General features: G+C 47.6%; 1 protein-coding gene across 1 annotated transcript in view; it reads right to left on the reverse strand.

The window, feature by feature from the left end:
- Positions 1 to 14,826, reverse strand: part of LOC144138817 (uncharacterized) — a 238,162-nt gene extending 223,336 nt beyond the window's left edge. Inside the window, exons 1-2 of the mRNA XM_077671294.1 lie at positions 14,726 to 14,826; positions 9,866 to 9,973 (exon numbers count right to left, since the gene is read on the reverse strand). Coding sequence (XP_077527420.1) covers positions 9,866 to 9,973; positions 14,726 to 14,768 — 151 coding nt within the window. The 5' untranslated portion in view covers positions 14,769 to 14,826. The remainder of the gene's footprint in view (positions 1 to 9,865; positions 9,974 to 14,725) is intronic.
- Positions 14,827 to 15,086: the final 260 nt, after the last annotated feature.

Here is a 15,086-nt window from a genome sequence, read left to right on the forward strand (position 1 = left end):
ATGGGTGAAACGACAGCTCTAAGGGGGGCGCTTTCACTTGTTGGATTGGTTGGTATGATTTCTTGGGGTGAAACAACCGCTGGAATGGGGGCGCTTTCAGTTGTTGGAGTGGTTTGTATTATGTCTTGGGGCGGTTGTGTTGTCAGTGGAATTTTTGCACGGAGCTGAGCTATGTGCTCTTCGAGGAGCGCGAATTTCTTAGTGTTTTCGGCGAGTTTCTCGCGGAGTTGGGCGTTTTCCTGTTCGAGTTTAGCATATTGGGGGTCAGTGGGAGGGGTGGGTGGGGACTTGGTACATTCAGGGAAGGGTGGGAATTGATCTGAAGCAGTGGGTGGTACAGCGACGACTGCCGACCAGCTCACGTGCGGGGAGACTGGGTGCAGTGGTTGTGGAGTCCCTGGGGCTTCCCCGCTGCTGGTGGGTCGAAGAGTAGCCTGCTGTTGCGGGCGATGTGAGGCCTCATTCCCGGACCCGGATAGGAGGTGCTGGTGGCCGCCACTTCTTGCGGCAGTCTCGGCTAGCTGTCGGGTGGTCAAGTCCGCAGAGTTTACACGTCGGCACGCACTCGTGGTCGGCGGCGGGATTCTTCACGTGGCACTGCGCGCAGATTGGTGTGTCAGGATTCGGACAGATATCTTGACGGCTTCCGAGTTCCCCACACACGGAGCAACATTGGATGGTTTGCCGGTAAGGGCGGCATCGCGTCAGAATTCCGTACGCCTTAACGTAGAAGGGTACGTGCAGACCGTCAAAGGTGATGACTGCGGAGCTTGAGGCTCCTAGCATGCGGGCGCTGATGATGCGTGGCCACGTGGTAGTGATAATAGTGTGCAGTTGATCTTGCATAGTGCCTTGATCGATGCCGTGAATAACGCCGCGAACCGTTCCCGAGATGTTTTTTAGATACGCCACAACTTCGTACGTTGCGGCGCCGAGCTGTAGTGTAATGACGCTTCGCAGAGCTTCGACGCAGGCCTCGTCTGGCGTGCTGGCAACGATACGATTTTGGGCAGCTTGTGGTTGAAGCGTCACTTGCGCTAAGAAGACATGCTCAGGAATGCGACTTGCGCGTTGGATGCTTTGGGTGATTTGCCGATCGGGCCAGTCAGAGATTCCGAGTCCCGAGCGTGGGCGAAATATGACTTTATAGTCAGTCTCGGGAAGTCGGGGAGCTAGCGCCATGCGCAGGGTAAATGGCTGCTTACTTGTCGAGGGCTGCTTGCGGTGTTTCAGGTCATGCCGTTTTCGTAGTATTTGTTGCCACGGGTCGTCTCGTGGCAGTGTTCTGCCACTTAGCTGGTCAAAATTCATTGAGTCTTCGGACGCTGCACCTGTGGTGGTTGGTTGAGCGGCTGGAAGTTGCTTAGCTTGCATGTTGGAGAGTGGTTGGCGAGTCGGCGTCCGGTATCCCCGGCGCCGAGGTGACGGCAACCCGGCTAGGCGGTGGTAGGTCTAGCCGCGGCCGTCAGCGTGGCTGAGGCTTCAGTGGCGATTTTGGCAAATGGTAGACCGCACGTCGTCTTGGGTGGTACCGGCACGTTCATGGTGGCCTTACCGAGCTGTATAAAGCAACGTTAGGGGTGATTTAGCTATTTGGCAGCCAAAAACAGATGTTAAAGCAGGAGCCCATATGAGGCCGGTTGTTCGGAAAACATCCCTAAAGAAGGCAAGTTTTGCAGGGGGCGGCAGAAAGTTAGATGTGCCGATGAGATCAAGAGGTTTGCGAGGATATATTGGTCGCAGTGCGCACAGGACCAGAGTAATTGGAGAATGATGGGAGAGGCCTTTGCCCTGCAGAGTGTGTAGAGGGGCTGCTGCTGATGATGATGATGAATTTTTTCCTGTGCTTTGAGGTAGTAGGCAGCGCCCCTCCGAGTTCTCGCGGTGAAGGGGACTTTCTTTTTATCCTTTGGGCCGTAACTCGACTGTCTACGACATACCGGGTTCGGATCCCACCCGGCGGGCATTTTTTCACCACTTTCTTTCTGACTCAAAAAATTCTTCATCTGTATCTCTGACCTACCGCATTCCCCCCTTTCCTTTCCGAGGCTTTCTTGACTGCCAACCGTTATCCTGTCCTAATTCACCGAGCCCCTCATTTGCCATTTCTGATTCGCTACATGCATAGCAAGGGCCTCTGTTCTGGCAGTCGTGGTGCCAAAGGTAGTTTAAGAGGGTTCAACGCTGGTCGACCACTCTCGACATGTCGTAGACACTCGCGTCACGACCAGGGGTTACAAAAAAGGTCCCCTTCACCCCGACTAGTCCCAGTGGCGCTGGCTACCACCCCCAATTGCAGGAAACAAAAAATACTTCACATAAATAACCCATAAAGTGGTGGGGAAACAGCCCCGCCGGTAGCGTAGTGGTCCTCACACCAGACCGGTATTCTGGAGGTCGGGGGTTCGGAACCCACCCGCGGGCATTTTTTCACCACTTTCTTTCTGACTCAAACAAATTCCTCATCTGTTGCTTTGACCTACCGCATTCCCCCTTTTGCTTTCAGAGGTTTTTTTGACTGACAACCCTTATTCTGTCCAAATTCACCGAGCCCCTAATTTTACATTTGTGATTCGCTACATGCATAGCGAGGGCCTCTGTTGTGGCAGTCTTGGTTAAACGCTTGTCGACCACTCTCGACATGTCGTAGACACTCGAGTCACTGCCAGGGGGTAAAAAGAAGGTCCCCTTCACCCCGAGTAGTCCGCGTGGAGCTGGCTACCACCCCCAATTGCAGCAAAAAAAAAACTACCTTAACATAAATAGCCGAGAAAGTGGTGGTGAAAACCCCGCCGGTAGTGTAGTGGTCATCGCACCAGACCGAAATTCTGGATGTTGTGGGTACGAATTCTACCCGGCAGGCACTTTTTCACCACTCTATTTTGACTCAAAAAATTCTGCATCTGTTTGTATGACCTACCACATTCCCCCCTTTGCTCCCTGAAGTTTTCTTGACTGCCAACCCTTATTTCTGTCTTATTTTCAATGAGCCCCTCATTTCCTTATCTGATTCACTACATGCATAACGAGGGCCTCTGTTCTGGCAGTGTTGGTGCCATACGGAGCTTAAGAGGGTTCAACGCAGGTCGACAACTCTCGACATGTCATAGACACTCCAGTCACGGCCCGGGAGCTAAAAAGAAAGTCCCCTTCACCCCGAGTAGCCCGAGTGACTCTTCCTACCACCCCCAAGCGCAGGAAAACAAAAACACCTGAACATAAATACCCCAGAAAGTCAGGGGAAAATGAATCCGCCGGTAGCGAAAGTGGTCTTATTACCAGACCAGTATTCTGAAGGTCGTGGGCTCGGATCCCACCTGGCGGGCATTTTTTATCCACTTTCTTTCCGAATTCTTTATCTGTTTCAATAAACTACCACATCCTCCACTCTGCTTTCCGAGATTTTCTTGTCTGCCAACCCTTATTTGTCTTATTTTCAACGAGCTCCTCATTTCCTATTCTGATTCGCTACGTACAGGGCCGCGCAGAAGTAAACGGAGCACGGGAGCGGTGGCCGAACTGAATCGCTGCGCCACGTATGGGCGCCGACTCGAACCATGGAGCGCCGGTCAAAGAGTGTGTTCGCACTGCCCCCGCCGCCCTATCTGATATGTTTAATCGCCGCTCTGCTGACGTGTCATGCTCGGCGAGACGGTCTTCGTAAGGCAGCGCTGGGCTATAGAGGGGCGCTGGTTGTATTGGCGCTCGCAGGCATCAGCGGCGACCGAATCCGCTGCTCATGAGCTGACGGAGCTGCGTGCGCCCACAAACGTGCCTTGTTGCGCGCTGTAAAGGGCGGTATAAAATTTTAGACCACTGCGGTTTGGCATAGCCTGTCACTGCGATATAATAATTTGTAATCCGGCAACAAAATTGCCACGCACAATATAGAAAGCACATTCGCAGACATTTCGTTGTTTGAAAAAAAATCTCGCTTACGAGATTTCTTCTTTAATGTTGGGTTTGTCCCAAGTTATTGCTGCCGGTCAGTCCAGGTCTGTTCTGAAGAAAGGGAAATAAAAAAATGTCTATGCGGTGGAAATTCTGTGTTACAAAAAAACCATAAAGAATAGGTACAATCGTTGCCTGCTATTACAGCGGGCCTACTAGGGCGCATATTTTGTTGTCGCATTAACCCTTTCGCTCCCGTTGACAAGGATAGCCGTCATAGAATTTTGTACCAAATTAACCAATTAGGAGTATAGTCGCCATCGGTCATGACGACTATACGCGTCATCGGTCATTTTGAGGCCTTGACGGCGCTTTTTTGCAGAACATTGAGGTAATGCAGTGAAGCCATCTTTCAGATCAATGCGGAGTTTAATTTAAATCTTGAACACTTTTTTAACTAATAAATGGTGCTCGTAAAAAATAACATCGTTGGTTTTAATGCGACAACAAAATATGCGCCCTTTGAGGCCCGCTGTAATAGCAGGCAACGATTGCACCTATTCTTTATGGTTTTTTCTAATACGGAATTTCCACCGCAGGGAATTTTTTTATTTCCCTTTCTTCAGAACAGACCTGGACCTACCGGCAGCAATACTTGGGACAAACCCAACATTAAAGAAGAAATCTCGTAAGCGAGGTTTTTTTCCGAACAACGGAAATGTCTGTGAATGTGCTTTCTATATTGTACTTGGCAATGTTGTCGCCAGCTTACAATTAATTATATCGCAATGACATGCTATGCCAAACCGCATAGGCCTACAATTTTATACCGCCCTTAACAGCGCGCAACAAGGCAGGTTTGCGGGCACACGCCGGCGCATGAGCAGCGGATTCGCTCGCCGCTGATGCCTGCGAGCGCCAATGCAACCAGCGCCCCTCTATTCCCCAGCGCTGCCTTACGAAGACCGTCTCGCCTAGCATGACACGTCAGCAGAGCGGCGATTAAACATATCAAATAGGGCCGAGGGGTAAGTGCGAACACACTCTGACCGGTGCTCCATGGTTCCCGTCGGCGCCCATACGCGGCGCAGCGATGCAGTTCGGCCACAGCTCCCGTGCTCTGTTCACTTCTGTGGGACCTGTACATAGCGAGGGCCTTTGTTCTGGCAGTCTTGGTCCCATAGAGAGATTAAGAGGGTTCAACGCTTGTCGACCACTCTCGACATGTCGTAGACGCTTGAGTCACGGCCCGGGTCCCCTTCACCCCGAGATGTCGAAAGGGGCGCTTGCTACCACCCCCAAGCGCAGGAAAACAAAAACAAATGAACATAAATACCCAAGGAAGTGGAGGAGGAAATCGCCCCGCCGGGAACGTAGTTGTCATCGCACCAGGCTGGTATTCTGGAGGTCGTGGGTTCGGATCCCACCTGGCAAGCTTTTTTCTCCGCTTTCTTCATTTCTTTTCAAATTTTTTATCTGTTTCAATGACCTACCACATCCTTCCTTTTGCATTCCGAGGTCTTGACTGCCAACCCTTATTTCTGTGTCATTTCTACGAGCTCTTCGTTTTCTATTCTGATTCGCTACATGCATAGCCAGGGCCTCTGTTCTGGCAGTCTTGGCGCCATAGGGAGCTTAAAAGGGTTCAACGCTGCTTGATCACTCTCGACATGTCCTAGACACTTGAGTCACGGCCCGGGGATAAAAACGATGGTCGCCTTCACCCCGAGAAGTCGGAGTGGCGCTGGCTACCACCCCCAAGCACAGGAAAAAATTACATTGACATAAATACCGCAGAAAGGGGAGGGGAAAATCGCCCACCGGTAGCGTAGTGGTCATCGCAACAGACCGGTATTCTGAAGGTCGTGCGTTCGGATCCCACCTGGCGGGCATTTTTTCTCCACTTTTTTTTCTTTTCAGATTCTTTATGTGTTTCAATGACCTAACACATCCTCCACTTTGTTTTCCCAGGTCTTCTTAACTGCCAACCCTTATGTTATGTCTGTACAAATATATACATTATAAATATATATATATATATATATATATATATATATATATATATATATATATATATATATATATATATATATATATATATATATATATATATATATATATATATATATATATATATACATGATTTATTTAACCAGTATGCATATCACTAGCATATCACACGGATATCGCATTCCTAGAGCCGGAAATCACAGGGTCCTAATTACACAGATGAATCTTGCAAAGAGGGGAGTGAACGAATGAAGTGAACCCACCCGTTCAATTCGTCTAGGAAGTTCTTTCAACGATAGTATTTTTTTGAAGCCGCGGCCAGGGCATACGCTCGTTGGACAAACGCCAGTGGTAATGTTCGTTCACGTGGCTTCTGATGAAGAGGTATCGGTTACGTTGGGTCTCCCTCCTGAAGTAATGATGCGCTCGTAGCGTTACCCCGCCGTCGTCTTTGACGTGTGACCACCGTTGTGATTCGAGTCGGTCAAGCAGGGAGAAAAATTAACCCCTCACCAACACGTCATGACATTTGTACGAAAACTAGTTGGTAAAACAGCCACGTTGTCTTGCTTCTCCTGTTTAGAGAGTGTGCCATAAATCGGTGCTGCCATCTGAGCCTGCAACATCAAGTCCTTCTTTGTGTTCTTTAAAGCTGCTTATAGGCTACCAAGCCATATAAAAGTGTTCCTAACTTGGCGCTCATTTTTGATGGCTTTCTCAAGAAATAACGTTTACCTAAGAGTTGTTGTTAACTACGGGTTGTGAAGCTGAATGGAGCGACTAACGGACGGACGGACGGACGGACGGACAGACGGACGGACAGACAGACAGACAGACAGACAGACAGACAGACAGACAGACAGACAGACAGACAGACAGACAGACAGACAGACAGACAGACCAAATGTTTTGCATTTTAGTAACCAAACACAGAATACCACCTGTTAAAATTCTTGAGGCACCTAAGTTGTCAATAGGTGCATTAATGGCAAAACGCTGGCGATACTTCTTTACTGTACATCGTGTTTGCGCCGCTTTCATCGCTTTCGTTTCTTTTCCCTTTGGCGCAAATTATTTTTACCATTTTTTCATCTACACCGGGTTTTGCCCAGACTTTTTTTGCCTCCTTTCCTCCGCCTCGCGGCGGGAGCCACACCACAGACACCCAAGAATCTGGGTGCCGTGCGGCTTATGTGGAGCTTTGCTACAATCGCCACGCAATATTCATAAGCATTTATAATCCGTATTCAGAGTTTGGTGAATATTACAAAACTGGCCTATAAGCGGCTGAAACCACTTCACTCCAGGCCCGTCTTTTAAGCCGCCATCTCTTGACTAGAAAATAATAACAAGGGTTCTTGCTTTTGGGATGGCAAATTTCTGGCATAACAGGGCCAGTAAAGCGCCGGTCCGCTGCTATGGGGACAAGAACGGAAAGCCTTACGCATCACACGTTTTGTTATTTAATACCTCCTACACTGCAACCGTTGTTTTTTCTACCGCACACCAACGGCCGTTTTTCCCAGGATGGGGTATTTAGAACCGTCGCCTTAAAAACTGAACAAAAAACTTAAACAGCTTCGACTCGCTGGTCAAGACAAATGCTAAGTTGTCCTCTGAGTTTCATTCTTCGTATGCCGAATTTGTAGTGGCGTGTATAATGGTTAACCGTTTACGAATTCGTGATTACTTTAACCATCCCATTTTAGATGCGACTGCATCTCATTCACTCGCCTTGTCCCTCCGTACGGCATTTTTGTCCGTCCACACCCCTCCCTCTAAAGTATAAAACAAATAGTTAGCGGCACCCGGTTTCGATCCCACGACCCTGTGGGCGGAACGCTAGGTACAAGGTACTCTTCCCGCTGCGCCACAAAACCTAGACAGAATCAAATGCTACGAACGCGCCTTATATCCTTGACTTATTCAAACTACGTCAAGAGGCTACTGATAGAACGCATGATGGGGCAATGATTAACACTTGCAATAAAAAAAAGAAGCTCCCACTTACAGCAACAATGATGAAGTAAAGGTTGTTTCGACAGCGAAGCCCAAGCATATCACTTAGGGGGATTGACCAAGATTGGCCAATAAAACATAATATCAATCATAAAACATAATAATCATAGGCGTTCCCGACACGTTTAACGCGATTTCAGAATCAATCCAACGGAAACACCAAGTGAACCCCACGATGCGTCGCATCTACTCAGTGTTCCCCTCGCGGGGAGGTGGGCGGAATTTTTGTGGTTAAAATATATGGCTTTACTGGCACTTCATCGTTATCACATGGCTAACAAAACGGTATAGATTATAATGGCTTGTAACCCAAAAGAAACTTATTCAGATATACAATACGAAGTTTAGGTTGGAGGACGTGAAGGGGCAATGAATATTTTGTTTGACTCGTGTAATACATAACTCGTGGCTACATCACCAACAAGTGTTCACAACTCTCCCATGTTTTAGTTTACCAACCCACACATATCCTCTAACTACGCTCAGCAAAAGAGCCTGGACAGCGCGGTGCCAAAAAACGTTTCCGCCGGCGAAAAAGACGCGTTTTTGTATTTCTTGCTTACTGGGCATTTCTTTGTTCAGGTTGGCTTTTCACGCCGGGCCGGAGTTCAGAAAACAGGAGAGCTAGCGCTCTCGCGGTGGGATAAACTACATGAAAATTACCCTGATACCCAGCATTATGTACCTACAGAAGTTCCCGCTTTCCGCAAGGTTAAAAAGCATTCCGGACTTGAATGAACCTGTTTTAGCCCTGGAAGTTGTATTTCGAATGGAAATTGTTATTCACCTTACTTTTATAAACTTGTCGACTTCCAAAGCGCAGAATTTAAAGAATTACGCTGGTAGAGTAAATGTTTTAAAGGCATGAAGATGAATTAGGTAATTACCCAGGTAAAAGATTTATTACAGGTACAATGGAAGATTTTTTTCATCCCGAAAAGGTAGGACACCCTGGGCTTGTACTAATAAAATTAAGCTGCTATTGCAAGTACATACACATTACAGGCATTTTTACAAAACGATATTTATATTTCTTCACCCGCCCCGTAGTCATACCTTGCGTCAACAGGAGCTGCTTCTGTTTATATCGTATATCTCCGCTAGAGCGCAACAGAGGTGATGTGTTCCGCAAGAGGCATGGTTGAAAAACCCTTCCACAGAAAACCAGCTGTTTTCGTTTTGTTCTCCAGGGGCTAGACAATATTTTCTCTGGTTTCGTCAAATGACGACACAAAGGCCGAAATATTGAACTCATTCTCGGTGCGACTTTTCTTACCAGAGTGCAAAGAGTAGCACTGAGTTTTCGGTTCTCTTGTTGTATGAGAATTGAATAATAGCTTCATAATTGTAGAAAAGCATCTGTGGTCGAATGCGGCTACTATATCTTTGTGTTTTCGTGCGAAATGTCTGGATAGTAAAATAGTAAAAAAAAGAGTCAGTACATCAAGAAGGCGATATTGTCGCTGTAACTCAATGCTTTCTTTCTTTGCTATTTTGGTCACAGGCTGCTGCTATTTTCGTGAGAGGAATTTAGTGCCCAGTGTAAGAATTCTGTTCTTCACAAAAAAAGGCTATGAAGAATTAACCACGTTAACTCGCCGACAGCAACTTTGGCATTTTCCTGAAAAATAAGGGTGTTTATTGTACAGTACTTTCTGAAATGGCTCAGTCACTAAGGCAATGTGCGGTTCAGACTAAGAACGCTGTTTAAATATCAGCCACACTGGCTGCCCTTACGATAGAGGCGAAATGAAAACAAAACTCCCGTGTGTCCAGATTTATGCGCGCATTTTGGACCTATAGGTGGCCAGATTTAACCCGTAGCCCTCCACGGAGCCCGAGTTGTTAGGTGTAGGTTGGACGCGGTAAACCCCACTAACCAAATCAATATCAGAAGTTTTCACTACACACAAAAATCACCGGTAAAAAGTTAGGGAAAACTTACCTCGTGTTACTCTCCTAAGAGAGTGGGGTTTAGATGTGTAGCTTGCGATAGCAGTTACGTCTTTCCAGGAAAGTTGGCTTCCTTCATTTTGTGCTTCGGAGTTCATGACTGCGAATACAAAAATAGAATGAGCATTTACACGTCATGTGTTTTGGTGACAGCAATAATGCACTTCACAAGTCGATGAAGCTGAAAAATACCTTGTAAATATACTATAGATATATGAGTATATTTGGAATGTCTCTCCATTTATCCGCATGGCTGTAGGGAATAGGTTCTTGCAACTTATCTTTACAGTTTACAGAATTTGAAGAGTTGTATATTCAGATGCCGCTGCAGGGGGCGGCAGAAAGTTAGATGGGCAGATGAGATCAAGAAGTTTGCGGGGATAAATTGGTCACAGTTGGCACAGGACCGAGGTAATTGGAGAATAATGGGAGAGGCCTTTGCCCTGCAGTGGGCGTAGACAGGCTGGTGATGATATTCAGATGTATGTGCAAAGAAATATGGGATTCAACTAAAACGTTAAATATGATACATGAAACAAACAGAAATCTCAACATCAGTGATAATCCCCAAATGTCAATTCCCCAAATGGCAATCCCCAAATGGCAAATGGCTATGGCCCGCACTAGTACAAACGTTTTATGAGTTGATCTCCCAAACTAAGTACTTTTGGAGTCAGAATGACCCACCGTTGGACATCGTGCACCAGTGAGAAGATACCTTCAATGCTTTAAAAAAAAACTGTGCCACAGCAGTATCGCGCAAATCAGCCATTGGTGTTCTTTCTTCCATCTTACGTTCCGAAAAGATTTTTTGAGGATCGCAATAAAAAATTGAGGGACATTCTAACGCTAGCGTAAGGTACGCTGTCAAACAAATTTCTTACATGACAAATGTTTACGCAAGTGTTGGCTCGGAGCAGCCGGAAAATTAGTTGTTGTAAGCTTCGTTCGCGCACTTTGTCTGGGACCTTTTGCGAACCCTCCGAACATCAAGCTATAAAATAGTACTCGTTGACTTAGGTTTGTTCATCAAGTGTCAGGTGCGTGTATATCATCGGTGCTCCTTAAGACCAGTCTTTTACACGTTCCTCTAAAACAGGAACGAAAGCTCGTTCGTCGTTCCTTCCCAATTTTGAAACGAGTTATCGTTACAAGTTCTTTTATTGCGAGAGGCACGCGTTCCAGTTAACTTCGAACATTGAAACGTGTCGTTTCATTAATTTTACATTTCATTTTTTAAAATTAAAATATGGTGATGAGTATACCTGTGGCGAAATAAAGTGAAATTTAAAACACCCATCGCACTACGTATATTATACGAATATGAACGCCACCGGCAGCAGATAATCTGGAGACAAACAAAATCCAAAGAAACGCTCCTGGACAATTTTTTTCAGTGAGCACCGCACAGACTGCAGACATGTCTAACTGCGACTTTCGTGTTCATCTACTATAGGTGCAACAGCTATGGCAGTTTCCACTTCAGTCTCACAAACGCGCAGTAAGGTTACTGCGCTTCAGATGTGCAAATAAAAGTTACTTATACGCACGAACATAATTATTTTTGCGTAAGAAACCACGTCGAAAGGAACAATACATAGGTTTATTGCAATTCAACGCGAACGACATTATCTATAAATGGCATTCGCTTTGACCATGCGAATCTACATGGCACGAAAATGCCGTTCGATAATGACAGCAGTGGCGAATACAAACTCGCCGAATCGAAAGATGAGAACGGGAATGCGTCCGATTATCTTTAACCTATGACTGTTTTAAAACGAAACCAAATTACCTTTTAAAAAAAAAGTGCATCTCTATTTTAGGTGACATTCACATCAATAGCCGAGGCACGTAAGTACTTTAGACGGACTCGTTCCTGGGTGGGTTGGTGCACATTGGCGAATTGGTTGGTGGTTGGTGGCGAGAGCAAGTCAAACTGATTCACGGTCGGGCTGGAGCGGCAGCGTGCGCGAGCGCGTTGGTATCAACACATAGCGCGCCTCCGCTCTGGTCCGGCCGTGTATGAATGTACAGCCTGTAAAAGGCTTGTCTATAACACAGCTTTCGTACTCTCAGCCCTATCCTGCCCCGCCGGAGCGGGATTTGAATAAAACTACTGCGGAATTCTGAAGTCTTAGCCCTTCGCTTTTGCCTCCGACATGTTTGGAACGAGTACGTTTCGGCAGTTTTCAGATGAAGCTGGTTGAAGTTGAAATCGCTGTTATAGACAAGCGTTTTACCGACTGTACAGGTTTTAAATGCAGAGCATTTCTTTAACTCCCGATGTCACCCGTTCCCGTTCTTGGCGTCCGTAGTAGTCCGCATCGCTCGCAGGTGCGCCCTCTCGGCGCGATCGTGGCGTGATAAAGGCTGGTGTCGGCGACGCTGGAACGCACTCACCGCCACGCTCTCTCGTCAGCCGCGCTCCTCCTCGCCTACTCTCCGCTCGCATCGCGCTCTCTCTCCGCGGTCGGTTCGCACCCAACAGGTGGGGGCGCGCGCGTCGCGGAGATTCTGTGGCGTGATCGGGACGTCAGCATCGCGCGCGCGTGGCGCGATCGTGGCGTGATAAAGGCGGTTGTCGGCGAGGCTGGAACGCACTCATCGCTGCGCCCTCTCGCCAGCAGTTGCCACAAATGCAACAACATTAACGTAACGCAAACTACTTAACGTCGTGCGCCCCCGGAAATGCTCTGCATTTGATCGTGCCCCTCGCGAGGGGGAAGTTTCTGCATCGCTTCCCCGTGGACCTCGTTTGCAAACCACAAATGCTTTCTACAAACGACCGACTCGTTTATGCTCATTCGCACTTCTGCGCAATCATCTGATAACGGCGCTACCGCCATTGCCAGCCGATTGTGAAACTTGTGCAAGAGGCATGGGTTGTGGCGACGGAAATAACAGCTCTGAAAGAGGCGTCGGCGGTGGCTAGGAAAAGGCCAGGAGTGGCGCCGAGTAAAGCGGCTTCAGTGGAATGAAAACTGGGTGGTTAGGCACATACTGCTTAGCAGTAAAAATCTGCGCACCGTGCACTGGGGGCGCAAGGTTGGAGAAACAGCAGAGCTGGCGCCCCTTCTCTCTTTTCTCATGAAATCGGGGTGGTCGGGCGAGAATGACGGGAAACTTTTTTTTCCTTGCCTCCCCCATCTTCAAAGATAGAAAATAAAGGAAATAATATTAATATTATCAAAAAATGTTAGCTGCGCTAAGAAAGACACAACGCAGAGAGAAGTACACAACGACCGGTGCAGATTTGCAACTAACCGCCGCGGTGGCTCAGAGGTGCTTCTTAGCGGGGCCCGCGGCCTTGTGCTGCTTATCACGAGGAAGCGGGTTCGATTCCCTGCCCAGGCGGCCGCTTTTCTGATGGAGGCGAAAAGCAAAAACACCCGTGTGTGTGAGATTTTGGCGTACGTTAAAGATCCCAAGGTGGTCAAAATCAATCCCGAGCACCGCACTACCGTGTCCTGCATCGCCGGCGTTGCGTCGGTGCGTTAAACCTTGCAAATCAATTATCAATCAGAGTTGCAACTAACTATTATTCCACGCAGAAACACGCTTAAATACAGACGGGCATGTCATTGGGCACGCGAGAAAACGAAAAAACAAAACAAATCTACAAAAACTTGGGGCGAGGATTTTCACAAACGCTCTCAATAAGCAACTCACGCTGGCAGTCGACCATCGGGTGGCCCCTCTCAGGTAATTGTCCATGCGGCACGCGACAAAATTAGGCCCAAAAATTACGAAATTCCTGTCCTTTGTCAACACGTCGCGTGCAATACTAAAGGATCTGGCACTCCCGTCTACCGATTCCCGCCAGATCGGCGGCATACCCCGCCGTGACGAACTGCGCGCGTATTGTGTATCTTGGAGCAGTACATCCCGAGACTCTGCGGCGCGCCCTGTTCTATTGATAGCCGGTGTCCCTTCCAATGACCTCACGGCGAGCGAAACTCTCCCGACAACAACGCACCTGCGCCTCGCGCGCACAGATGCGATAATTACCGCCGACAATATACACATACCGTGGTTCCGAAAGATACCTGCAGCGCCGCTCGGACTTAGGTAACCTTTTCCCAGAAGGGAAAAATTCCGTCGGCCAGACGCGCATCCCGGCCTCGCCAGACCAACGATGAAAGGTAAAAAGCATTCTCGCGGCTGCGCTATTCACCCTTTGAACACCGCGTAAGCTCAAGCGGCATGAAAGCAAGCAGAAGCTTCGGCACCACGCGTGGTTATTCTTCTGCCTTTGACCCTCGAGGAAGCAAGTTCCGCGGAAGGGCGGGCAAATTGGCCAGCTTTAAGCAACAAAAACACAGTAGCGACTTGTGGATTTTTGTACTCGAGCCTTGGGATCAAAAACAGCCAAAATTTAGCGATGTAACATTCGCAGAAGTAACGTCGTTCCTGCCGTTCCTTCATAAACCTAACGAGTTACCGTTACAGTTCCACCGACCCTTAATGGAACACTGGCGATCCTCCGTTCCTCCAAAAAGGAACTAGTTCCAGCAACGCCGTTTTGTTCAACACTGTTTATGACTAACATCTGAACCAATATATAATGCGGAATAATGTTTAGTGCATAATCCACCCTTACACAGCACGGAAATCGTGTTGGCCGACTCTTTCTGCTAGTAAAAATCATCCAAAATGATATAATACGAAAAGCCGAAAAAAAACTCTCCCACTACTGAGGCTAGGCATAGTTACTATATAAACTTTGAAGCTCCGGCTTTGGTAAATTATATTCATACTACCGTATGTGCAACTAAATCTCATTTAGGAAAACCTTCAAAGCAGAACAGTCACGGAATATTGAAGACAATTGCGAAGTAGGACGTCTTACCTCCTACTTGTAGAGCGACAGCGATGAACAACAGAACGTTCATTGTGCACGGTGGCCACCTCCTTGCCCTTGTGGCGCTGGTATTTATAGTGAATTCTGAGCGTGCGGGCCATTTTCTTATCTGCAGTAGTGGTATTGCCGCAAGAGAGAGTAACCGGAAAAGAGAACACGAAACCGGGCGTTGCAACTTCGTGTGATAAAGAATCTCGCCTGGCACGGATCTTATCCTTTCCCGCTAAGTACAATCTTAAAAACTGTTAATGAAACGGCTCTCTGACCTCCAGTTACACACAACCACTGCCAAAAAGCCGCGAGATTCTTCTTGAAATGCGAAAATATGCATTTTATTAAGATGAAGTCT

The sequence above is a fragment of the Haemaphysalis longicornis genome, unplaced genomic scaffold, assembly GCF_048455015.1.
Source record: "Haemaphysalis longicornis isolate Haplotype H1 unplaced genomic scaffold, Haemaphysalis longicornis Haplotype H1 scaffold_5, whole genome shotgun sequence".
Taxonomy (NCBI): domain Eukaryota; kingdom Metazoa; phylum Arthropoda; class Arachnida; order Ixodida; family Ixodidae; genus Haemaphysalis; species Haemaphysalis longicornis.